The sequence below is a fragment of the Zonotrichia albicollis genome, chromosome 2 (genome assembly GCF_047830755.1).
Source record: "Zonotrichia albicollis isolate bZonAlb1 chromosome 2, bZonAlb1.hap1, whole genome shotgun sequence".
Classification (NCBI taxonomy): Eukaryota; Metazoa; Chordata; class Aves; order Passeriformes; family Passerellidae; genus Zonotrichia; species Zonotrichia albicollis.
In genome coordinates this window covers 35,764,033-35,790,126 of record NC_133820.1, presented here as the reverse complement: position 1 = coordinate 35,790,126, position 26,094 = coordinate 35,764,033, and the positions used below count along the sequence as shown (strand labels likewise).

General features: G+C 40.2%; 1 protein-coding gene across 5 annotated transcripts in view; it reads left to right on the top strand.

Moving 5' to 3' along the window:
* The window catches only part of LOC102073008 (uncharacterized), a 370,008-nt gene that overhangs the window by 114,341 nt on the left and 229,573 nt on the right, over positions 1 to 26,094 (top strand). For 4 of the 5 annotated variants that reach the window (XR_012578937.1, XR_012578936.1, XM_074534753.1 and 1 more), the window contains exon 3: positions 6,758 to 6,879. Coding sequence is in view for 2 of the 5 variants with exons in the window: in XM_074534753.1 (XP_074390854.1) it covers positions 6,758 to 6,879 (122 nt within the window). In the remaining 3 variants the exon portion in view is untranslated. Of the gene's footprint in view, positions 1 to 6,757; positions 6,880 to 8,544; positions 24,979 to 26,094 lie in introns of those variants that run through there. The other variant, XR_012578938.1, reaches the window with a different exon arrangement.

Here is a 26,094-nt window from a genome sequence, read left to right as displayed (position 1 = left end):
AAATAGTCCTGGTTTTACCTTTTAATTTGCATTGTGTGCTTAGATACCCTGATAAACTACCTTCTGTAATGTGTAATGGTGAAAGTGGTGCAGCTAAACATTTTAATAGTTGCCTGGTGGATCTACAAAGGAAAAAAGAAAAATGGAATTCCAATCAAGACAGAATTGTTTTTACTAATCCAGTGAGATAATGTCACTGCTTGATTTTTCTCTTGTCCTGTTGTGATTTGTAGTGTTTTGTTTGTTTGTGGACTTTTGTTTTTTTCCAGTCTACACTCTGCCTTTCCTACTCCCTTTTGGTTAGTCTCAAAATGTCTACCAATAAAAACATCCATCTGTAATGATAGCTTTTGCCACTCTTTGTAGACTGGAAGTGTTGCAGCTGCAGATATCATCTACTGAATAAAATGTCAGCTACCAGTTCTAAGAGGGAAAGCTACTAAGGCTTAAGTTAAGAAACAGACAAGGACTTTGGCTCTCAATTTTTAGAGATACTGTTTTAAAATATTTTTTCTATAAGCAACACTTTTTGTGAATTAAATATTGGAGAGTAAACATGGAATATTTTATCTTTTTCAGATGTTTTGAGTACCTAGCATCCTTTGATGAGATCAGTAGGATTACAGAAGGGAAGCTGTTCTTGACACCACAATGAACATAGCACCCATGAATATCTAAATAAATACCAATAGAAAATTAGAAAATTTTGTTTGTATGCAAAAATACTCGGGGGTGGGGAGGGGAAACAAGCAGAGTAGCTATGCAGGTGTCTATCTTCGGATTTCTTAGTGCCATTTGTAGCCAGCCAGAACAAGAAAGCATCTGCCACTCTTATGATTGTCTTGAAAATAAATACAGTTTTAGGTCAGCAGCAAGTGACAGCTGATATATTTTACTTCTAGAATGCTTTTTTTTTCATGTACTGAAGTTTACTTTAAAAATGTAGGCACTAAATAATTGAGAATTCTACACTAAGTACAAGAGGTAGTAGAGAACTAGCAGGATTTGTGTTCTGAAGAAGTCTATCTGGCATAAGCAAAGAGAAAAATACATAGATGTTCTTTTCAGTCTGCTAACATCCTGACGATGAGTTGCAAATGAAGTGGTGTTTATTGTGCTGAACCATGCTTTTTGTACATTTAATTTGAAGGTATCCATTCAGAGACTGTACATCTCTTACTTGGATACAGATAACTGATCAATTTTATGTGAAGCATGCTCGCTTTTTGTGCCTATGGAGTACAGCGCTTTTCAAACTAAGATGTATTAGTAAGTAGCACAGGAGGGTGACAGAAAGGACAACAAAAGAAGTTAATAAATTGATAATGAAGCGGGATTATAGAGGATTGAGCATGGATATTAGAACCATTTCAAACATACTTTTTAATCACTACCACTCTACTCTGATTCTGTCTAGTGGCACCACCCTGAAATGTATTATTGAGTATTTGGTAAAAGACCACTTGACTAGTCATTTACTGGCAAGCATGTCCACATCCTTGACAGGGGTCAAGAGGTTAAATGAGTGGCAGGCAAGATTCTTCTGTTTACCATGCAGTTGGCCTCTCTAGAAGAGCCTTTACTTATTTAAGTTGACAAAAATATTTGGAAAACTTGCAGTACGGTGTCGGATCTATAAACAAATATTTTATTGTCCAGGCTTCGCCTTCCATCCCTGCCTCATAAGCATAAAAAGTTAAGAAAGTGGTGACCAATTTAACACTGAAGTGAATACAAAAAGATACTGTATTGTGCTTCTCACTGACAAATAAAACTGTGTAAGCGAATCGAACTGATGCAAAGTGCAGAGGAGGAGATGCTAACAAAAATGAAATGGGCTCTAAATCAGAGAGCATTTTCAAGAAGAAATCCCAACCCAATTCTTTCTGTTACATTGACCGGGCAGTTTCTTAAAAGAAGTATAAGCTGTCTCATACATACTTAGAACATAGAACTCTTGTCTGCTTCCCAAAGCTTCAGTTTTTGCTTTTCCCAAAATTTTGTGCTTGACAACTGGACAGAAGGCTATGCTGAATTAAATTTTATTGTTCTGGTGTTCTCCATCCATTTGCAATGCACATAATCAGGAATTCAGCTATGTCCCAAGAAACCCGTTTAACCTAATGAGAGCAAATGGCAATGGGTGTTCCTTACCCAAGACAGCAGTGCCAACGTTTCTGCTTAATTGGGACATATTTGGCTGGTTCCAGTGCTTCAAGTGGTTTTTAAACAGGTGTTTAATGGGTGTGGGATTCTGAACTCTGCCCTTTTGATACAGCAATTGCCAAATAAAGATTAACAGAAATAAAAAGATCTAATACAGAATAATAATTTTTGTCTTTGTATATTTATTCAGCATAATTTTTACTTTAAGTTGCAGGCGGGTGGGGAGGTGTTTCTTCTCATAATTGAGAAAGTCCATTAAATAGAACAACAGGATGTCTAGCAGGGTGTCCTAATTAAAATTACCCTGTAATTTGAACAAAACATTCATTTGTATGTAGCTAAGGTTGACCTAAACCCCATCTAAATCAGGAAAAATTATAATACAATTTTTTTTTCTGCTGAAAATGAAACTTAGCATTCTGCCAGCAAACAGCATGGTTCTGTTATTATACAGTATTCAAGAGTAAGGATTTTCTCTTCAGTGTTCAAAAAATAATGTTTTGAGTAAATTTAACAAGAGGTTTCTCTCCTACCTCTACCCTTTGATAGTGTTCATTCATGGTTGTGTTTCTGTGGTATTTGAAAGCAGAGACAATTTTGTTCTGTGCATACTGTAAGCCCATCTGAAGCCTTTGGTCGTGGCCAGTGTATGGTGAACTAATAAGCAACTGAGATAGCAGCTGCTTAGCAGGACTGATTGGCTCGGGCTTGACTCTGCTCTCTGCGACTCCGCAGTTTCTGCCTGGCTCGGAGTGCGAGCCGGGTAATTTTGTTATCTTGGGGAGTGTGGGCCTGCATACATAATCCAGGCTGTCTGCACAACTGAGGAGATTGTACACGCCGTGTAAAAATGACCTGCTCGTGCTCTGGCTGTCATGCTTTGAAATGCTGCTGAGGCAAATTGTATTTAATATAATTTATCAAATCTAAGTGAACGTTTGAAAGAACTAACTTCAGAAATATTGGTTGTATTTAAGAAGAAACTCACAGCATCCTTAACTTGACAGAGCTGCACAAACTGCAGCTTGTGGATGTTGCTTCCTGGACACAGGGTGGTGGAAGTTTGTTTATTTATTTATTTATGCCCACTTTCTGGGTAGGTTGGAACAGAGAGGATTTTCAAAAATGCTCAGAACTGGTCTGAATATGCTGCTGATGGATTCAACTTAGACTTCTTTGCCCTAATTTAAGTGGAAAGAGAATCACACCCTTGTTCCTTTGGATAATCCCACCTGTATGTACAAAGAGTGGTAATTGATAATAGCCAATGCTTTATTTGCCAATGCTTTATGTGCAATAGGACTTCCACTGAATTATTCTTCTGCTTAAACCAGCTTTTACATTTTAATCTCTCAGCTTCAGTAGAGTATATAACAACAAAAGAAAGGGAAGGGAAAAATCTGATGAACAATTTGCTTAACCAACTTTAAGCTCCAAGAAGAATTGTTAAGAAGAAGATAAAATTTGAGACTGGTGTTGTGGTTATACACTTTTCAACTGATCAAGAGCACTTGAATAGAAGGTATTCAAATGTTGGCATAATTTAAAATTTTAGATTCCTGTCATTGTTTTAAAGACAGTCAAAACTGATATGGGTACCTGTTGTTATGTGGAAAGAGTAAAATTAATTCAATCAAACAGGTATTGGCCAAGGTTATTTTATATGTGTGTCTGCACATATATGTTATCGTGAGTATATTTGCATATGCATGCTTTCCAATGGACAGTTATTTTGCAAAGAAACATATTCAGTGACGCCACAGGAAGAATGTATGCACAAATGGGTTGTACTTGTAACTATTCCTTAAGGGCAGTTGAAGGAAAATGGGAATCTCCTGTTGGGGAAACCAGCCAAGCCTCTTGTCTAGGGGTTGCATAACTTGAACATGTATAGGTTTGTGTAACAACCTGTACAGCTGCCTGTGGTTGATAAAATAACTGTAACCATCTTGAGAGTGTGTGGAAGGCTGGAATGAAAAATAGTAGTTGTGTGGATGCCATTGCTTCAGACTCATGTATGCTGGAAAGCATTGTTTTGTTATTATTGAACAAAAGTCACCAGTTCTGATGCCTGCTCTGGTGTCCTGCCCTTGAGGCCTGGTTGTAGCTTGGCAATGCAAATTCTAACTGCAGTACTGAAAAGGTGTGTGTTGGTTGTTGAGCTGATGAAAACAGGTGAAGATCAGGTGTCTGCACAGATTCTTTTTCTCAGTTCCTTTAATTTCCAAAGATGCTGAATCCCCTGTGGGTGCTAACTGGCTAGTGAAGCTCTTCCTTAGTGACTCCTCCTCCTGAAGATATTGTGGGTGGTGGTGATCCCCTACCAACAAAGGATCTCTCTTGTAGGATGTAAAATATTCCAATTCCCTGGAGCAGGGAAGAAAAAGGAAGGGAACTTCAGAGTCTTCCGTATTCAACTGAAATCCAGATAGCCATCCTGCACAGCCATTTGGACAGAGTGGCTTTAGAACTACTGACAGTTACAAAGTTAGTTTCCAGTCAGGACGGAATTGATGTTTCTTCCCTGGAAAGCAGCAAAAAGATGTGTAGCATGGTTACTGTAGAGATGGAAAGGAAAATTCCTGCTCTGTATCTCCAGGTGTATTTTCTGAAGTCCTTGAAAGATTTTTCAGGAGCTTCACCATCTTCTGGTAACAGTGGTTCTTAATCACATGCTTTATTATTTGCCTTTGGCAAGAATGCTCAATTCTTTCCATTTGAGTGTGGGACCTTGCCTTATTGCCTCAGGGAAGTGTTACTCTGTAATGCATGTCACTTGAGGCTAATTCAACCTGCCACTTGGAAAATGCCCTTGGTGCAGATTGTAGCAGTGCACCATTATCTCAAGCTATTTTTCATCAGAGGCAGACTGCATCTGTTCTGTATGATCTGTGTGGCCCAACAGTTTATTTTAGGTTAGCATGTGAGGTAGGATTTTTTTACCTTTAAAGCTGTGATGGGCTTGGCTTCCAGCTGTGCAAAAAGAGTATTTTTCCCTTGTCATACCAAAGCAGCCCTTGACATCACACGGTGTAGGTCTACAGCAGCTTGAACTAATCATGCTGATGCTGCTCTGTTGCTGTTCCTCCACTTGAACAGTTCTGCTGCCTCCCTAGCCCTGACACCCAAGTTTTCTGCCTGGATCTTGAGCTGCAATGAGGGTTTGATGTGGCTAAAAACATATGGAAAAGAAGCCTTCATTCAGCTGAAAGCTCCCTGAACCAGGCACTTGCCCATTCCTGCTCTAGGATGGACTTGGAGACATGCGACAAGGAAAGGAAGGAGATGAGGGAAGGATGGGGTTGTGACAGCTCCAGTTAAAATCAGCTTACATCATAACACAGCCATGTAAGGTTCTGGAAATGATAACCCAGTGGTCTCAGCAAGATACAGCTGTGAGCTTAGGATATTATAATCTGGGGAGCTGTGGCTTTGGAATTTCCTTCCTCCCCTGTTTTCTAATGCATCATTTTGGTATACATCAGAAATGCTGAAGATCACACACCTCAACCTTTGCACCCTTGAAAAGGGAAAATGATATGAAGGCTTGATTAATTTCTTTTATGAGGTTTGGTTGCTGTATGTCACTAGAAGCAGATCAGGCAGAGGGAAAAAAAAGAAAACATTGTTGTAAGCAATAGGGAATTTTCCCCTTTGAAAAAGAGCTAAAACTTCATTAACATTTCAGCCAGCTTTAAATTAAAATTTGCATCTGAAAATAATCCATAATGTGTTTTGAGTGCCAGTGAGTCAGAGCAGTATCAGCACAAAGTTTCTTGTGCTTACAGCTTGTGATGTGGCTCCTGTATGGTCAGTAACAGTGCGCCCCTCATGCTGGAGTGAGAATTCCCATGGAATTAACACTTGGCCTTGTGCTGATCGTACAAAGCCAGTGTGCCCCAGGCCACATGGCTGGGTGGGGCAAACTGAGTGGAGCAGATGAGTGCTGGGTCCTGAATTCTACACCTGCTTTGTGTGCAGGCTCGCGTGGCCTAGTGCTTTTTACCAAGAATAGTCCTATTCCATTCCATTGCAATAGGTCTGTTTACACCAGAAGAGGTTCCTCTTGTAACTCTGCAAATCTCTAATGTTCTCTTGTAATTTCCATTGGACAGGCCCTTTGAGCATGCCACCAGTGTGATTGGGTCATCTTTCACCCATCCCTACACCACTGATCAGTGATACTTTAATTTTTCTGCCCCACTGTGCACAAGTCATTGAGTTTGATGTTGGGAGGAGAGGTCAGAAGTGAAGCTAGCAGCTATGCTGTGCAGACAGGACAAATGGGAAAACTGCTCTGTATCCCTAGGTTTTGCACATGTGAGAGCATGTAGGCATCTGCAGCATGCAACCTGAATGTTTGGGTTTTTTCTGCAAGGTTTTTATGTGGTCTACATGGATTCAATCTGTCGCTGTCCAGAGCAATTGGTACCCCAACTGCAGAGACTTTGGAGAAAAACACTTTGCTGATTGTATCATGCTTTTGGTGGGGCATGAGCTGGAGTTCCTGACAACTGTTTCTAAAGGGTTTTCCTTCATGCAATGTCTTAAAAGATAATTTTCTCCTCTTTTTTCCCCCCTCTCTCCTTAGGGAGCTAGAGGGCTTGACGCATCCTTTACATCCTGCATTTACTCTGACCACAGTCCCTCCCTGTTCTCACGAGCGGAGCTCAGCCCTGCTTCCCTTCCTGTTGATTCCCAGTCAGCTACATGGTAAGTTTTCATTATCTCTAGACTTGTTGCCATGAGGTAAAGCTCTGGCAGACTCTCTCTAAAATCCATTAGCACTGGGCATTGAGGGCAGAGTACTTCATGCCCATCAGAGACCGTTCAGTTGTATTCCAGGCTGACTGCAAGGAAAGGAAGATAGTATTGAATTAGCATTGGTGCTGAACTTCAGCATAGATTGTTATAGGAATAAAATATGAAGTAAAATATGTGACAGAATTAAATCCATCAGTTCTAATAAAAGAAACAGAAGAAAGCAAAGAAATATTGGACCCTTAAATCCCATTAACCAGGCCAGAGAGAGAATGCGTTAAAAGGAAGCTGCACTGTATCTTTTTTCATTGTTTGATGAAATAATCTTTTTCACCCTTTAAGTAGTGTGTTTAAAACTCCTAGTATTTCTGAAACAAAGGGAATATACAGCCACCGAGCTAGCTGGTTTTTATACCTTCCTTTCTGAGTATTGTCCTTCAGTGCAATACAGAGCCATTTCTTTGTTCTCACAAGCTAGCAGTTAAATTGTATGTAAATGTATGCAAATTAGATGCTGTCTAATAAAGAGAGTCATTAGATGGAAGAAATATTTAGTTTAGAGGGAAAAAAGAGAAGAAAGCAGGTGTATTTTGCAATAGAAAAATGTGAGATTGCAAAAGCCCCTCAAACTTTGGGTGAAGGCTTTTTATAAAGCCATTAAAATATTTTCTAAAAGGCTTGCCCTACTCTTGGTCCTATTTTCTGTGTGTATTTTTATGTACATGTACTTCTGTGTTCCTAAAACTCACTGGCTGTGCTATGTATACAGACATGGAAGTATTGTACTCATAAGTATTTTATTTCTTTAAATCATATAGCTGTGAATTTACACACATGCACCTTGTACTAGGGTGTGTTTTCTGCTTACTGAGTAGAGAGAGGTGGAATTCATGTGGTAAATTTTATTTTCATAGACTGATTTATTTGTCATATGCCCTGACTGGGTACCTTTTCCCACTAAATAATCGTCCTCCATTTTGTCAACCCTCTCCTCAACAATTTCAAAGTTTTATTTTTCCCCCATTTTATTTATTCACCAGTGCTCTGTGCCAGATGCATTTCCATTCTTTCACTTACATTTTCTGCCAACTTATCCCTTTTGAGGTATGGACCTGATTTAAGCCTGAAGCAGCAGTGACCTTTCTAAACATGAAGTTGCAGCTTTACTGTCAGGTGTCATAACACTAAAATGCTCAGAATGTGAAGCTTTGTGTCATCCAAAACTGGAGATTCCACACCTATGGGTGGAGCATTTATATCCATCTAGGTTCTGAAAGATTTAAAATACGTGAACCTTATTTTCTTGCCACTTTTAAGGAGATGAAATTTGAGACTTGTCTCTCTCTACCTTTTGAATTCTACTCCTGATCTTTCAGCACTTCAGTTTGAGTGGGCCAGTATACAAAGGTGATATGGCTCAATTATCTTCAAGTCTTTGCTGTATTTTGTTTCTGATGGGCAGTTAGCATGGTTTCAGGCAGAGACAATAGCTGTATGTCAACTTGCCTATTTTTTCTGTTGCAATTTTGCAAGTCTGGAAGTCTAAAGACATATATGTATATGTGTATAAAATATATGTATATAAAAATAATGTTGTTTAAATATTTACATACAAAGCCAAAGGACTGGCTTCCTTCCCAGAATTACTGGAACTACCTTCCCCAGGAACATTTGGACTTGAGAAATCTCTACAGCAACACATTTTTACTGAAACTAAACAACTTGTGAAGTGAGTAACTCGCTCTGTACCCTTCGTTGTTCATATGGGTTCTTTAGCTTAGACTGATGGAGAGACCTCTCTGCATGGGTAGTTCATTTCCAGCTAATTATGATAAAATTATCTTTTATTGCCATTTCCATCCCTCAGTTTCTCATAGGCTTATTTTATGAGAGATATCTTACAAGGCAAGCTTGGACATAGTGGGAATATGTTTGCCACAGTTCTAGGACAGGTCCATGCTGTGTGCTGCATCTGAGCAGTGCAGTCTGGGCACTGCATTCCTTTCTAGACAGCTAAAGATCAGTCAGACTGATCACTCAGAACAAGCTGACCCCCAGCTGCCCAGTGTCCCAACCACCCTGGCCTTGGCAGTCAGCAGAGAAGGCACAAAGTGTCTGCTACCCAGTGGGAAATGTAGGCAGGGTGATTGTTAGGGCATGGTGGAGGTTTGGCAGTGAATATTTCAGGTAATCTTGAAGGCATGATGGAATATGTACAGTGAAGATTGTGAGGAACGCAAAGGAAATCTGAGCTGTACTATAAGGAAGCTAAAGAGAGATGAGGTTAAATTGAGGAGTAACATGGGATGTATTGGTGACTCGGAGGGATGAACCCATGTTAGCAAGCAGAAAATGTTGGTGTTTTACTGACTCGCTTGGGGCACCACTCTTCTAAGCTGTCCGGTATTGAATGTCCAGAAGAACTGAGTCATAAGTGATGCAGGCATTTAATATGGATTTTTACACAGAGTTTGCAGTCTAAGTATAGATATGCACATTATTTAGATTTTTAGAGGTGATGGTTAATCTTGAAACCCTAATTGGGAGATTTACACTGGACATGGGACAGGCTGCAAGCAAAGTACCTTCTGTCTCTCACATTATTGGTCTGGTTGCAAAAAATACATGTAGATGAGTGATACTCACATGGGAGAAGAACAATGTAGGCTTAGGGGCAGGGATCTGATGAATTCCACATTCCTTCCCATGCTTCCTGTGGTCTGGAATAATTGTTTGGGGCAGGAGAGAATTCAGTGCCTACCTACTTTTGAGGATATGCATCTTGCTGCCTTATCCATCTCAACAATAATACAGCCTTCCTACTCTTGAAGTACATTACAAGCATATGTATGCATTAAAAGATGTGAGGCTTCTGTATCTTGTGATGGTGAATCCAATAACAGTACTGTAGACAGATATGGGAACCAAACCCCTGGTGCATCAGATCCTGTTAATGTCTTCAGCTTCAGCAATGGGAGTCACAAGAAATCCTAAGTTGTAGTAGTGGAACAACTAATTTTTTTCATTAGTGATCTTGATAGTAAATGAGAATTTTTAAAGCTGTACCTCTCAGGAGCTTGTGCAACTTTAAAGAAATAGTTTTAAGAAATAAATTATGCCACACTAAACTAATCCTAGAGCTAAAGAAGAGGCATCGGGACTAGCAGCTTTTGCTATTACCTACTGCTTATTATTGTTATTATTATTATTTCTTTTTAATTATGCAAAGTGCTAATCAGTTTGATTATGCAAGGTGCTAATCAGGTTAATTATGCAAAGTGCTAATCAGTTATTCTCTAAGCACACGAGGAGAGCAGAGGTGCTGGCAGTGAATGGTGGTTCTAGATGGGGGTAGTCACGGCAGTCATTCCTTATTAAAAGAGGAGTAGGTGAGATGATAGGGGTTTTTGCTTCCATTAAAAAGTAAATAATTAAAAAAAGGAAAGCCATGAGTGGGATAGTTCTGATGGGGTAATTCTTCTTTCACAGCAAGGCAGACTTTTTTTCCAAGTCAGCTCATGCTGTTGGATAATTTCTGTAGGAGTTTGAGTGCACTGATTTGGGCAAATGTGTTGCAGGGGAGTCTTTTAATGGCAAGGGTGCAAGGTGTGCCCACTTAATAGGTCGTGGTGCATAACTAGAAAAATCACAAATTAAGAGAGTTTGGTCAATCTAAGAGAGTCACCTTTTAAGCACTGGTAAGTGGGATAGTGATAATGTAAGGTGGATGGCAGTTGTTCCTGTATGGCTGAGGATCCTGTATGTGCATACAAAATGTGTTTCTTTCAGTGTAATGCCTTTAAAAGCTGCAGGAATGGAGGGTTCCTTATCAGTGGAACATATATTAGGCTGTGTTTCTTCTTCTCCTTTAGCACTAAATTAAAAACTAGAATTTTGGATTCCTGTGAAACAAGATCTGTTTTCACTAAGCTATGTTGTCCCATCAATTACAGAAGATTCAGTATGTCTCTCTTACTATGCTCAGTGTCTAATATCTAAGCAGCATTCCTTATTTGATTATGTGTCAGTATTGGTGTGGGATACATAAGCAGTACTTTTTTCAGTTAGTAATGGGGATGACATTCCCAGAGCAGAAAGCTACTTGTTCATAAAAGTCCTGGGTAAAGGATCTTAAGAGATTTTTGAAGTCATTAAAACAAAAGACTGTTTCATATAAGGCCATTGGTACTAGAAGGTTACTACACAAGCAATGCAAGAGAAATTTTTTTAAAAATTAGGCACTGAAGGCACTAACTTATGGGAAGGCATGACAAATTTTAAGGTGCATTTAGGGTAGGAAGTAAAGCAAAGAATCACTAATATATGGCTTAAACCAGAGCCTGAAAATTCATAATATTTCCTCTTGGCTTTGTGACTACTCTGCAAGACACTGATCCTTAAAACAAGTTTACTACCAAATATGTGGTTACAGATGTTCATCTATTCTTATAAATTCTTTCTGGTGTTGGAAAACTAGACAAATCAATCATCCAGCATCAAGTCTGGTGCCTTAGATCTGGAGGAGGGGAGTATGTGATGCAAATAACTTAAGCGAGGGGGGACACACCAGACACAGTGTCCTGAGACTCTGCATGCTTTGCTGCCTGAGCATCCACATCTTTTCAAGTGGGAGTCAAATCCTGAGAAAAGAAAACTCAGAAGGTTTCATTTTCCTGTGGATATTTCCCTATAGTATTTTAAAGCTTCTGTAGAGTCAGAAGACCCTTGGAAGGCCAGCAGCATAAACTCCACCACATCGTATTTACATTTTAGAAATATAAATCTACCTGAGACATAATCATGACTTCTGTTGAATTTCACCATCTCAGATGGCTGTCCTTCTGATGAATTGGGGAACTAGAAAGGCAAAACTCACATTCTGCTGCTAATCCTACTGCTGTCTTTGTAACCCAGATAAATTGCATTACCTATTACCTTGATGGCAAATATGGTTAATGACACAGACCTAAGGCAGAGGAGATGGTTTGTGAGGCAAGCATATTGTTTCTTCTCAGAACTAAAGGGGTTATAGAAATCCTGAGTACTGTGGAGAATTGTATTATTAAGAATCATCACCAAATCTTATGATATTGTGTAAATTAGTGCAAGATGGTGCCAAAATAGTTTGTGTATTACTAAAGAGTGAAATCAGTGGATAGAGAAAACTCAGTTGTCTTGACATGAAACTAATGAGTTAGCAACAAATGAGGAAACCCCAATAAGCAAATCTGTGCCTCCTGTGCTTGAAGAAGTGTGCCCTGAGTGAACAGGGAAGTCAGTTGTTTTTATGGCAGAAAGTCATTGCTTCAAAAACTCCTTTTGCATTTTCTTGAGGGCCTGGTATTGAGAGGTGCAGGCTAACAGCTACTCAGCCCTGCAGGAGCTGAGTCTGCTCATTGGCATTCACACAACTGGGAGCTGGTGGAGAATTAATAACAATAAGATTTTAAACGTTCAGCCTGACCTTTTAAAGTTACTGACCTGCATTCAGGTTACAAATACACAGCAATTTTCTCTTGAGCTGCAAAGATTCTAAATGTTAAATCAGTAACTCAATCAGACTAGCAGCCCTTCTCCTCTCTGTTCTCTCATGCCTAGCTGCCATGACTGGAGTAAAGGAACAAGAAAACGATCTAAACATATCCATATCTTACTGTGACACCAGTACTTGGAAGAAGCCCCACTGACATAAACAAACACAAAGTGACACATTGTTTAAAAAGTTGTTTCGAATGTCTTCTCCCATTGATCTTCTTTAAGGAAGATAAATAAACACTGTGTGTGGTGCAGCCAGACTGAGTATTTTTGCTCCTACAAATGTTTATACATTCTCTGGTGGTTGTTTGTAACGCTGTTTGTTGACTGTAAATTCCAGACCTGCATGTTTGCAATGTATACATTTGCAGGAGCAGTGCAGTTTGGGGAGTGCAGTCAGGGTAGTGCCTCTTATGACCACTACCAGGTGAATAGTGGGTGGCTTGTTTTTCTCCTCCCTCCAAAGTAGTGAATTTGTCTTTGTGCTCTCAGTGAAAGAGATGGCTGTGGTGGCAGGAACTTCAGTAAAGCAGGACTTTCAGGTCCATGAGGAAAGCCGTATAGAATTTGTCTGGTAGCATCAAGTTGGTTTTTTTTTACCTTTACATCTAATTAACAAATAACTCTATTGCACTGTCAGTTCATTCAGTGGTGATGAGGATGATGTGTGTTTTCTCTCAGGAGGAAGTGACTGAGGTTGGTACAGATGACAAAATTCCTGTTGGCTGAGAGCCCTCCTGCCCCTCTGTTCCTGTTTCACAGTTCTCTCGCCAGTCTTTGAAAAAATCTTCCCTTTCTCACTTATCATTATTATCAGCATCTTAATTCCCAGGGCAGTGGGATTGTGTAGAAGATTTGGGGAATGATGCAAGCACTTTCTTCCACTGAACTGAATGAGCATAGCTGCCTGAACATAGTGAATATGTAGGAACAGTTCAGCTTAATCAGTCACCTATTCTCCTATTAGGTGGAATTTCCCTTGAACCCATGCTTCTGTTGTGTTTGTGTAAGTTAAAATTACATGTTTTGGAGCTTCCAGCTTGCCTTGCACTTTCCTTTCTGCTCTCTCATGTACTTTATCTACATTTATTAGATGCTGGTTTTGCTGCCTTGTAGTTACCATCACAGAAACCACTCTCATTTGAGTATGAGTTTTGTTAACATGTAAAAATTTTAATTCGTTCTAGTAGCTTTAAACATAAGTTTTAGGAGAGCTGCTTCTGCCTCAGGTGGGCTGTTTATAAATCTGCTACTAGAAAAAACATTTGGTTTTGCCCATGCTTAAATCTTCTGATAGCATCTAAGAGTTCTTGTGTCTTCATGGCTTGGAATGAAATCAACTGAAGGACCTTTGTGGCAGGGAAGTTTGATTTTGTTTGGTTTTTTTGTTCTGCTCTATGCTTGTGCATCTCACCACCCTGACAATAGCTGTTCCATGAAAATAAGAAGGACCTACTGCAGTTATGAGCTTCTTAATGAAGCCTCTCAAAAGGCAGAGGTCTGTCTGGTGGTCCTGCAGCTCACCATACTGTTGATGGCCACAAAGCCCTGATATATTGGTATGTAGAAGATACTGTTTGGAAATTCAGGGAATTAAATGCATGGAGAGGGAAAAAAAAGTGAAATAGTATTCCGTTTACATAAAGTCACACCTATGAACACTGGAACTGAAATTGACAGAGCAACCTTAATTCAACTTTCCTGTGCTTTTCCAGTTTTTATGTGATCACATGCTGGTTTTGGTGGGAACCAGTCTTCTCATAAAACACTTGATGGACCTGGTCTGTGGTAGAATAATTCCAGAGATTTTTTAGTAAGAGGTTGTTTTCTTTAGGGCCAGTTGCCTCACTTACTGCAAACACTGGAAATTGTTTAGTAAATGAGGCAGAACATGGCAGAAAAGAAAAGGGTGCTTTTATTCTCAGGATTACAGTGAGAGCATGCCTGTGCTTAAAGCAAAAAATATGCTTGAATTGAGTTGCTTGTAAAATCAGACATCTTTTGGTGGGCTGCAAAGCAAGCTAGTATTTCTGCTTTCTCTTACCAGTTCAGTTGTTTTAACTCTTCACTATTTCTACCTTTTAAAACATTCTGTTTGATTTCCTTTAAAGAACTAAATGAAGTCAATACCAGTAGTTGCAGCCTACCCTGGTCTTGCATCACTTTTCTGGTATGTGAAAGACTTTTTTTTTCCTTTTTTGTTTTTTTTTTTCTTTACTCTCCCTATGAAATTGCAGTTTCCAGGATTTTGACTTTCAGTTGGTAGGAAATGCACTATGTTCCACATTTATTCACTGACAAAAGTGCACACAACTCTTCCTGACACTTTGACAGTTTAGTGGGAGATGCAGTACTAAGTAGAATGTGTCTGTCTGTAGCCAGGTCCATTTTCTAAGCACTGGGAATTCAGCTGTTTTCTTGCAAATTCTTTTTTTCATATTTTATTACTTCACAGTGAATACAAAGAGTGCTTCTTTCTTTCTTTCTTCCTTTCTTTATTTTTCTTTTTTTTTTCCCCTCCAGTTGACACAATCAGTATTATTTGAAGGAAAAAAAATTACACACAGAATGGGAAATAGGGTGGGAAAATGTAATCGGAACTGCAAATCTTTTCTGTCTTGTCTGAGTAAATGAGAGCTGATGAGAGATGCCGCACAATGAGGTCTAGGGAATGCTTGCTGAACTGGTATATAAAGATTGTTTCATTTTGCTTCATTTCATTTTACTGTATTGAATTTGAAAGAGAAAATTGCAGCAGACATGAAAGTTTGCTGTAGAAACACCTTTGGTTGCAGTACCCTTGACGTGAACCTGGGCAAACATGAAAGGGAACGTTAAATAAAGTAGCGTATGAATTGTGTAGGTGTGCTTCAGAGGCTACTTTTTGAAGAGTGCCCTTTCACAAAGAGTGGCCCTGCCTCTCAGGTTATTCTGCTACTTCTGTTTTTAATCTCTCAAGGTGTCATTCTGGGCTGTCTTTTGGATTTTTTGTAATTTGGTAGTGGGGGCAGAGAACTCAAAACCGTACAGTTTTGCAAGACTATGTGGTAGTATTTTTGAAGCCAGTCTTCAAGAAGACTGAAAGAAGATTGTTTCTTCCCCCATTTATGCCCACCCTAAAGGTTCTTCTTTCCTTTTCAAATGAGTATAACTCAGGGGAACTTGATTCTAGGTGGGATACTACTAAAGCAATGCACTTCTGTACCGACAATTTTACTTTTACCTTGCATGTTACAAGCTGCAGTGCTTCTGTCCAACTGGAGTAACTGCACATTGTTTGCTGGAAGGAGCAGGTGTGAGTCAAGTTAATCTGATTTTTTTTTTTCTTGTGCTACCTTAGGCATTGTTAATTTTCAAAAAAGTAGGATTGTTTATGCCTAAGTCAAATTCAGTTGAGTATGTCTGAAGTAAAGCACCACGAACAGCAAACATTGCTGCATAATAGCTCTGACAATGCACAATATAAGATTTGACATTCCTGCCAGAGCCATTACCCTTGGGAGAGATCTTTGATGATAAAACAACTAAAAATTGAACTTTTTTTCTTATCTAAATATGTAAATTGTAATGATCAGAAGCAAGATTCAGCATCCTTGTCTTCAGAGTTCAGCTGGTGTGTTCTCATGGCAGGTTCATGTCATGAGCAGATTTAAGACTCCTGGAGAATTTTTTTGCCATCTGGAAGCTTCTGGATTTCTGTGGGGAAGGCATGCTTGGCAAGCATTTGCCTGGAAAGCATTATGCTTTGTACACACCTTCCCAATCAGAGTCCTAGAGAGTGAAGAGGTGGGAGTAACATTGGTGGGCACTGGAAGAGAAACAAAGGGGGGTGGTTTTACTTTTCTCCAAGCAAAGGGGTGGTGTAATGGCATTGTGTAACACAGCTCTTCTGCTACTCTGAGGGTTAGGGAACGATTGGGTAGATTATTTAATTCCTCCCCCCTCCACCCCTGCCATTAGCACTGCCTCTAAATAGAGACCTGAAAGTGCAAGGGTACCCACAGGGATATCAGTGTCTCTGGATGCGATTCATCCCAAGGAGCGTCGTTCAGTTCAGTAGCTAAAATCTGGCTGTTGCTAAGTACCATGGATTCATCATCCCAGTTCAAGCACAGTCCACTTCTTTTCATGGCTATGGTTCTGGAAGTGGAAGGGTTCCTCATTGTTTGTTTTTATTTTCCCAGATAAACTTCATAGGCTCAGACAGGGAAATCTTGGATAACAGAAAAGAAGTGACAAAACCAAAATTCTTCTTGACACAGAAGTGGATGGAAAAGGGACAAAGTTTTCCCAATGTCATAGGTAGATGTAATGGCTATGGAGCATTAAGAAAGATCTAAGAATTTAAAAGCTGATTGAAATGCAGAACATGTTGGGATATTTGAGGGATGGGGTAAGGCAATTACTCTTTTCTGTAAATTTTTCTAGTCTGAGTCTTTATGCTGTGCAGTCTGACTAGCTATGCTATTTCGTATACAATAGTAATTCAAGGAATATTCTTTTTAGCAGAATAAACAAATTTTTGCTGCTTGACATGTGAAATGTTTGTGCTAGTAAATTCCACAGACAGGCTCTTGCCCCCCCCAGTATTGTTTTGTCTGATTATACAATCTTGAAAGTTTAGAATTGACTGGTTTACTGTAAGAAGCATTAAGTAAATGCAATCTCCCTATTTTTAATAACAGAAGCTCAAATTTCATGTGAGATCACACCAGTACTCCAGTGTAATTAAGTTTATGGTTTTCTTATGCACTTCAAATTCTTGTGATGTGCAGTTAATAGTATTTTTCAGACAAGTATTAGGACACCTCAGCACTGATGCCAGTGTAGGATGGTGTCTAACAGCAGTGCAGACACCACAGAACAAAGGATATTGCAAGACCGTCTTATAATTTGTCTAAAAATATGCATGACAGCAGAGCTCTTTTTTTTACCTGAGTTTAGAGAGTGATAAGGCTTTAAATTAGAGTGAAGCTTCATAAATGAATCAGGCATGAAACAAGATTTCCAAGCTTGTCTTATAGTCCATTGTCTATTGAGAGTGAAATATGGCTGGGTATCAGATCTTCTGCAACTTGGATTTTGTGTAATGGATGTACCCCAAGTCCATTTTCTGCTATGAGCTGTTATAAGACTGCATAGGAAGTTCTGTAGAAAAGCTTTGGATGAACTTTTCATCTGATTACATATATACAGATACATGTTTTGTTTGCTTGTTTGCTTGCTTAAAGGAATCATGATTTTTCAATACAAGAGCATTCTTTTTCTATTTCTAAGGAAAGAAAATAATACTAAAGATGACTAAGAATTCCAGAGAGGTAGGCTGGAATTAAAAATATTTAATTTAAACTGGTGGAGATTTTTTGTTTATGTCAGAGAAGTTTTGATTTTCAAATGTTTTGAAGATGAGGGCCAAAATTTTCATTTCATAAAGAGGAACAATGTTTCTGACTTGGCTCCATCTGACATGCTTGTTGAACACTGAAACTTAAAATTGTACTTCCTCAGGCTAGGATGTAGAGCTGAATCTGCACATACAGGTTGTGTGACAGCTCTGTAAATTAGAATGAGACCTGATTATTCCGGTATCTTGGACTGTGGGGGCCTGAGTCTGCAGCATCAAGATTTTGTGATTCTTGAGATTGGTATTGGTTGTGTACAGAAGCATTGGAAATGCGCCCCTGATTCCTTTCTGCAATGATTCTCTCAGATACAATGGGGCTGTCAGGCTTGCTGACAGTAAAGGCAAAGATCTCACGTGTCAGTCAAGCCTCTCCTCCCTTGGAAAGCTGAAGAACAGCTTGCTTTATCTAAGTATTTAGGGACACAGCAAAGACCAGAAGGTGATATGTGGGCCATGTTTTCAGTCACCTTTTCAGCTCCTGAGCTAACTCCTGTGCTGTGTTTTGGGGACAGCAGATCTGGGAAGTCCCTGGCAGGTATCCATAGAATAGCCCTTCCCTTAGTTTATTAAAACAGCAAATGCAAATGCTAACCAACTGTTTTGTTCATGCAGATCTTTGCCCATGCAAATTTAGACTGCTGGTTTCCTTCATTACACATAAAGAGGTTGGAATGTCCTTTTGGGTGGGAAATAATAGCCAGGATAGTTCAGTAGCACCACTTTTTATTCTCTTTGCTCCTTAATCAAACGAGAACCACGCAGACTTCAGTGTGACTGATACAGCAGTGAGGACTACGGGGTTTGGCCCCTCAGGTATTACCTTGTGTCAATCCTATGGGAATCTTTCTTTGTGTGGTATCTGCCTTTTAGGGGGACTCTTGGGGGCGGGAAGCAGCACGGTTGGGACAGGCAACGGGAGTACTTGCTGTGGCTTCAACTGCCCATTGCTGGCTGGGAAATGCTAATTGACATTTGAGAGAACGTACTCTATATGAGAAAGTGATGAGTGAATGGAAATTAAAACAAAAGGGTTGAAAATAGAGCTGTAATCAATCTAGCCCTGTATCTCAATAAGCCAGGGGCAGCATTTCATAGTGAATTTGGGGCAGATATTGCAGCAAGTGGCACAATAGCAGGGGGTCTTCCCCCCACTCCCTCCTCCCCTGCCATTAAATCTACATTTGGAAGGTGGATGGTGCTGACTCATAAATTAAATTGGGGTAATACATACAGTGTATATATATTTCTGTCACTTTGTCTCAAATTAAACACGAACCTTCTCCCCTGACAAGATGATAGAAAAGTTAATTGCTCGCCCTGGCTTTAAATTGGAATTTGAATTTGCAAAATGCTAAAGGTTTATGAGATCTAAATCATGAGGAGCTTAAATTACATTCCTGTGATAAAATATTAATAAATCAATTAAAACATAAGCCGAGTATAATATTACTTTTTTTGTAGGAACCTTGAACACAATAATTCATTAGAGTGTGCAGTAACAATTATTGTATCTTTTTTAATTTTCTTTTTTATTAGTTTCTCTTTTTTTAAACTGGGGAAAAGGCAACATCAGATGGGAAAACACCACACAATGCTGGAATATTATCCTGCTACCAAATCTAGTCATCTCCTAGTAACGATGCATGTACATACAAAAGCCTCTGAACACCCCAAGCTCTGCACATTGCACCATGGCTCCACTATAAGAAGACTCACTCACTGAAAGCTGGGGGCTGGTTTTTCCCTTTTCACCATGGGAAAGAAAGGCAGTAGTATGGGAAGAAGGGAAAAAACCTTGGTCCTCCTGTTTTGTTTTTTTCTTTTCCAGCTTCTTTCCATGCCTTTTTACCCTTTTCTTATTTTTCCTTCTCCATTCTCTTTATTGGTATAAGATTGGTATGATTTCAGTGTCGAAACTATCAAAAAATTCACAGATCTCTCTGTAAAACTGGCCTGAGTTTTGTGTTGGGGAAACTCAGGTTAGAATTGAATTTTGTTGCTAGATTTTTAGTTATGTTTTGAACAACTCTCACAGCTCTAATCTTTACATAACCCATTTCTGTGTACTATATAAAGAGCACTTCAGGCACAGTATGGAACTTAGTTATTATTTGAGGAAGGAGGTGTTATGCTAGCTCAGCATGCATTTCTTATATGCAAACATTAATACACAAGGAATGCAATTATTACATATACCTGCACACCTCTAGTGCCTGTGAAGGTGCAGATTCCTTTGTCAAGTGCTTTTTACCCTCTGTGAAATGACTGGACTGCATGTCTCATACAGCTATGCTTAGTAAAGGGTCTAATTGCTATTATTACATTATTTGTGTTTGAATTCATGAAAGGTTATTTAGTACAAATTATGTGTTAGCGCCAAATTGGCAGCTCTGGGGACTGAAGTCTGCCTTACACATCCATAGGGTGGGTCCCGTGGCTGAGTGCGCTGTGCCCACCCTTCCCTGCGCCTCGGAGTCGTGCCCAGCCATTGCTCCTGGTCACCTTGGAGGGTCTGCTCCAGACTCTCCCATGGCTAAGCTGATCCTGTGTGCTGCAGCCGAGGGTTTTTGATGGGGCTAGAGCATGTGAATAGAAGCCCCAGCCGGGTGCCCCTGTCTGGGCACCGAGGGCCGTGCAGGAGGCGGCGGGGAAGGGCTGCACGGCTGCTGCTCCCGCCTCTCCTGCGAGCAGCCCGCAGCCATCGCCCTCCAGCAGCACGGGCAGCTGCCCTGGCCAGCTGAAAGCAGCCAGGGCCAGAATCAGCTGGAGAAAACAGCGACAGGAGATCCAGGAGCAGGTGGTGGCTTGTGCTTCTAACCACCTGTCTGAGTAACACTTTCCTGTGCTGCCCAGAAGCTGTGGCACGCTCCAGTTTTCCCTGGATATGGGGATCCCTCATGATGCTCAGGGCTCTCCAAGTGGTGAGACCATAATGAGTTCATTGAAGGATCCTGCTTTACTCTGCTCCTGTCCATCCTAACTTGGGAGTGACCTCAACTTAAAATTAAATCTTAGTTTTCACAGGCTTTTGCATTTGCTGTCCCTCTGCTGATGAGACCAGGCAGGGTCTGTTGTAGTGATGCAGAATAAAATCAAACTTTGTGTTTCTAAGCACACGTACCATGTCAGTACTGCTAAACTCCTCATCAATATTAAAGAGTCAGTTGTTAGTTTTTACATGCATCGCTTTTCATTTTTGCCATTTCATGAAGGGGCAATGTGAGAAAAGTCACTTTCCACCAGGTCTCAGTGTCACGTAGCATACCAGTGGTGGCGATTCAATTGACTATGTGACTACAGCTGCCCACCCTTCACTGAAACTCACCAAAACTGGAGAAATACTTGTTCATCAGGAAGTAAATGATCATTGAACTTGTTTTATTCAGACTGAAACACAGCCATCAGATGCAATTAGCCTCTTGTGGCTACCAAAATGAGGTACATTTAAACAAACAAGCTAAAACTGAAGGTTTCTTATCACCCACATGGTCTGATCTTCCTTTGTTATGATTGCAATAGATTGTTCAGGGTTGACCCAGTATTATTTATTCATGGCTCTTGATAATTACATTTACTCAATAGATTCCATACTTCACAATTTCTGTTATAGAGTGTGACTGAATTTTTGTGCATTCTTGTAAATAAATTTTTTTAATTAGATCAGTCAAAATTCATGTGTGTGTTTGTAGGGAGGTGTTCCAGATTTTTCTTGTGTAGTGGAATAACTTCCAGTACAAGTGAAGAAAACTTTTAATACCAAGTTCTTTGTCAGTGTTGCCTTTCATTGAATCATAGGAGTTAGACTGGTGAAGTCATGGAATCATACAATGGTAAAGGGTTCGAATGGACCTTAAAGATCCTCTAGTCCCAGTCCCTCACCTGCCATGGGCAGGGACACCTCCCATTAGACCAGGCTGCTCAAGGCCTTATCCAACCTGACTTTGAACCCTGACAGAGTTGGGCAAATCCACAACTTCCCTGAGAACCTGTTCCAGTGCTTTCTCTGTGGCACACTGTCCTTGCTGGGAGTGAAATAGATTATATGCACAAGAGCATTGGTGACTCCTGCCCTGTGCAGAGGTGGAAGATTCTTTTTTAGCCATGGGTGACATCAGGTGCTTGAGGTGATGAGTTGAGGTGAGTTGAGGCTACGTGTGGGCCCATTAAAATGGAGAGGAGGACATGGACTGGCAGTGCCAGTACAGGGAGTACCCCACAGTTTTGAGGACCATCCTGTCAAAAACTTTACCTCCCTGTCCCTTTTGAGGACTGCCATCTCTTCCTTACTGTGCCCCAGGGAGGCGGCCCAAGGACGGACAGACGGACAGACGCTGCAGTAAGTGCCTGTTGGGGGCACTGAGTTTCTCGCCGATGATGGTAAACATGATTTGGCTCCTGCGCTCTTGTAATCAGGCTTACTCTTGCTGAAACAGAGATTGCTCTGTTGCAGTGCCAGGCCTGTAGCAATACCAACTGTTTAATAATTAACAGGCCCTGGTTGTTGGCAGCAGCCCCGGCCCTCGCCCCTGCCGGCGCGAGTGCCCGTTCCGCAGGCTCACCTGTCCGCCCGTGCTCCGGAGCGCGGAGCAGTGCCCTGCTCGGCTGAGGTGGGAGCAGTGCAGAGACATCCGTCTCTGTCTGATCTGCTTGATTTATTATTCTCCAGGGACCTGGGGTGATACAGCGAACATACAGGGCTTTGGCAGCACTAACAATGGCTGAGCTGTCGTTCTAGATAATATTGCAGACTTTTGCCTGATGCAATGGGGTGTTTTAGTCCTCTGCTCAGCTGCCCATTCTCTAAGGTCTTGTTTTCTTTACCTTTATTTTTTTTCTTGGAGGGGTGAGGTAGGTGGAGGAAGAGGTGAGTTTCTGTGAATTAAAAAATAAAGCAATGCGCTTAGCTAGCTTGTTCTCTGGGTGCCAGAACGGTCTGTATTGTTTTACTGCATTAATAAGTATTATCAAGCACTTTTTAGAATGGATGCTGAAATGAAGAGCAGTTTTTTCAGTGAATGAAGGGACTTCATTATGGAAGTCGCTCCACCAATGGTGAAAAAATACAACAGCAAATAAGCCCTCACTCTTACCTCCATTTTGGCCACTTCTGTAGTTTTTGTTTGATTTCCTTATTACTGTGTACAGTGTATGCATGTGGAAAACAGTATGTCGTGGTTTATGTGGAAGTGAAGCTTGAGCTTGGAGATCAGTTAGGAAAAATATTGTGATATTGTGAAGAAGAAGAGATTATACTGCAGAGTTAAAATTTAACTGGATGAATAGACACAAACATACATATTAATTTCCCTTTCGTTCTCCAAACCTTGAGTGGAACACAAGCCAGGATTTTCACTTGGTGGGGTAATGATTTTATTTTTTAAAATCCATATATGAAATGAATTTTAAGCAAAGATTTTTTCCATTCCATTCTGCTACAGAGTTCTATATTTACAGTCAGCTAAACTTTGCACAGTATAGACCATTTTGGTCATCTGTGAGGGAAATCACTGAGCTATGGGTTAGCCATGATGTGGATGACACAAAAGATCTTTGTGTTTTTAACAAATACTGCATTGTAAAACGTATGGTGTCTTCCAGTGTTCTGGAGGGAATTCTGTCATAAAATCCTCTATCAACTCTACTTGATGTTCCACCCTTTATCATAATTATGGCAGGTGCAAGTATAAGGAAGCAAATGTAATTAGTAATCAGACCTGTGAGTACTGCCCTGTCGCCAGCTTTTTATTTCCTCTATGTAGCTTTGCCATTACAGATCTGAGAACCCTGTAAAGCCCTTGCATAATTAATGTTTAGTTTCTAAACCAAGAAACCCCAGATGGTGAGGTCTGGGGCTCACTGATGCTGTTTCCTCTAAAAATAGAGGGCATTAATGTGAGCATATCCATCCATTTTCAATGGGTGAGTCAAGTTAAATACTCCAGAACAAGGTGGGAAAACTTGAGTTTGTCTAATTCCTTGGGCCAAATCTCAACACGTGGGGTTTTCAGGTCATCTAGATGATGTTAGGAGACATGAGCAGTCTTTGCTTCCCACACCATTTGTTTTCCTAGCATACTTGAGCACTTCTGAAAATTCTTGTGTGTTTTTTTAATCATCCCTGAAGGCTTTGGCCTGAACAAGCATCTGGCATTTGACGCAGTCTGTGTTGAGATTGCAGTAATGACTTCTTCCCCCTGTTTGTCATTTACTTGAGTAGATCTCTACAGACGGTCTTTTGATTTATTCTCAATTGGGAGCAAGTTGGAGTTCAGTGCTGCTGGATGTCTTCAAAAAATGGGAGAATACAGACAATGAACTTGTTGGTGTTCTTTCTGAAAGTTGTAGAATTGACATAGTTCTATACTTTTTTTTAAACTTTTTTTTTATTTGATAAGAATGTTGAAGCGATGCCAACAGATAATTTTCAGGAGTCTCGAGCAGGGCAGCTACAGGTATGCAGGGAGAGGCAGTGCACTCAGAAGATTAATGAAGTGCCTTTGCAGCTGCTATTGTAGAAGCTGGAAACCTTGTTTCATTAAGCAGAAAAATAAACTACAGAAACAGAAGACTCCCTCTCCTTCTTTCTAAAAGTGTTTCCTTTCTTAAAATGCACATTTTTAATCCAGTGGGAAGAGTCTTTTCTTACTGCTGACATACTCCTTAAATCATATTGTTTTCAGGCAGTAGGTAGAGTGTGTAGATGAGTGACATTTGCTTGTAACTGTAACTAAAACATAGTTTTAGTGACATCAAAAAAATGATTACATTTATAAGCTGAACCATTTACAGCAAGTAGAAGGGAAATTGAAAGCTAGAGTTAGGAATGGAAAACATCTCATCACTTTGAGTGCCTGCAGCTGTGCCATCTTGGGGTGTCACTTATTTAGAGTTGCTGGTCAGTTCTTGGTCAAGAGAATCACCAGGAATACCTGGAGGGACCCTTGGGAGCGATTCAGTAGGTGGTGCTGTTCCCTTGAAACCAACTCTGATGCTGTGACCAGCAGGATGTTTAGGGGGTTGTTTGTTTCTTCAGCTCTAGCTTTCAGGTGGGACTTGAAAATTAGCTATCTGCTGCCATAAAAAAGATCTCATTAATACCTTTTTTTTTTTTTTTTTTTTTTTTTTAGCTGTAGCAGTGTTCTTAGACCATATGTAAACTGTCAGTGGCATGGGTGGTGGGAAGTATAGTAGAAGATAAAACATAATGGTTTCAGAGTCATCTCATGTGTGCTTGAACATAAAGCTTGAAGCATATTCCAGGATCTGTGAATTCCAGGAGTCATAACTGGAAAAACAACCCTATAGGGACATAGGATAATGGCTTTAAACTGAAAGAGGGCAGTTTTAGATTAGATATAAGGAAAAAACCCTCTTCTGTGAGAGTGGTGAGACATTGGAACAGACTGTGCAGAGAAACCATTATGTTTTATCCTCTACTATATTTCCCACCATTCATGCTACTGAAAGTTGACATATGGTCTAAGAATACTGCTACAGCTAAAAAAATCATAAAATCACAGATGCCCCATCCCTGGAAGTGTTCATGGCCTGGCTGGCTGGGGCTTGGAGCACCTTCTCTAGTGGAAGGTGTCCCTGCCCATGGCAGTGTGTTAGAATTACATGGTTTTTAAGGTCCCTTCCAATTAGGTTCTGTGATTCTATGATTTTTTTAAACATGCTGTGTGGGTAGCAGACCTGACTTGGCTTCCAGCACAAGGTGAAGTTGAATCCAGAAGCAGACCTAGAGAGGACTCCAAATGTTCCAGCTCCGGGAATTGCTTGAATGTGAGCTCTCAGTGATGGCCCTCTGCTGAGCTCTATTCTGGTAAAAAGCAGTCACTCAACTAACAAACAAAGTCACACATATTTTTCAGAGGATATGAGCAGTGTCTTTCCAGGCTGTCTCCAGAATTCAGAATTCTTCTCAGAAATCTTCAGAAACATTGAAACCTTTCCTCTGTGCTGGACTCCTCTTTTGTGGGAGGACTGCTTGTTATGGTCTCTCAAAAGGAAGAATATTCTTTTTGACTCTGAAGGTCGCATGAAACATAATGTCAGAAATTTCTTTTTGTATAGTTTGAGGTCAGAAAGGTCATTCGTGTTTTGAACTGTTTTGCACAAACAGATTCTCTCCATCTTGAACCCATCAGGAGGTTAAAGCTCCTCCCTTCCATTGATGGTTTTGTTCCACTGGTCAATTCCCTTGCTGTTTAAAAATGTGAGATTTT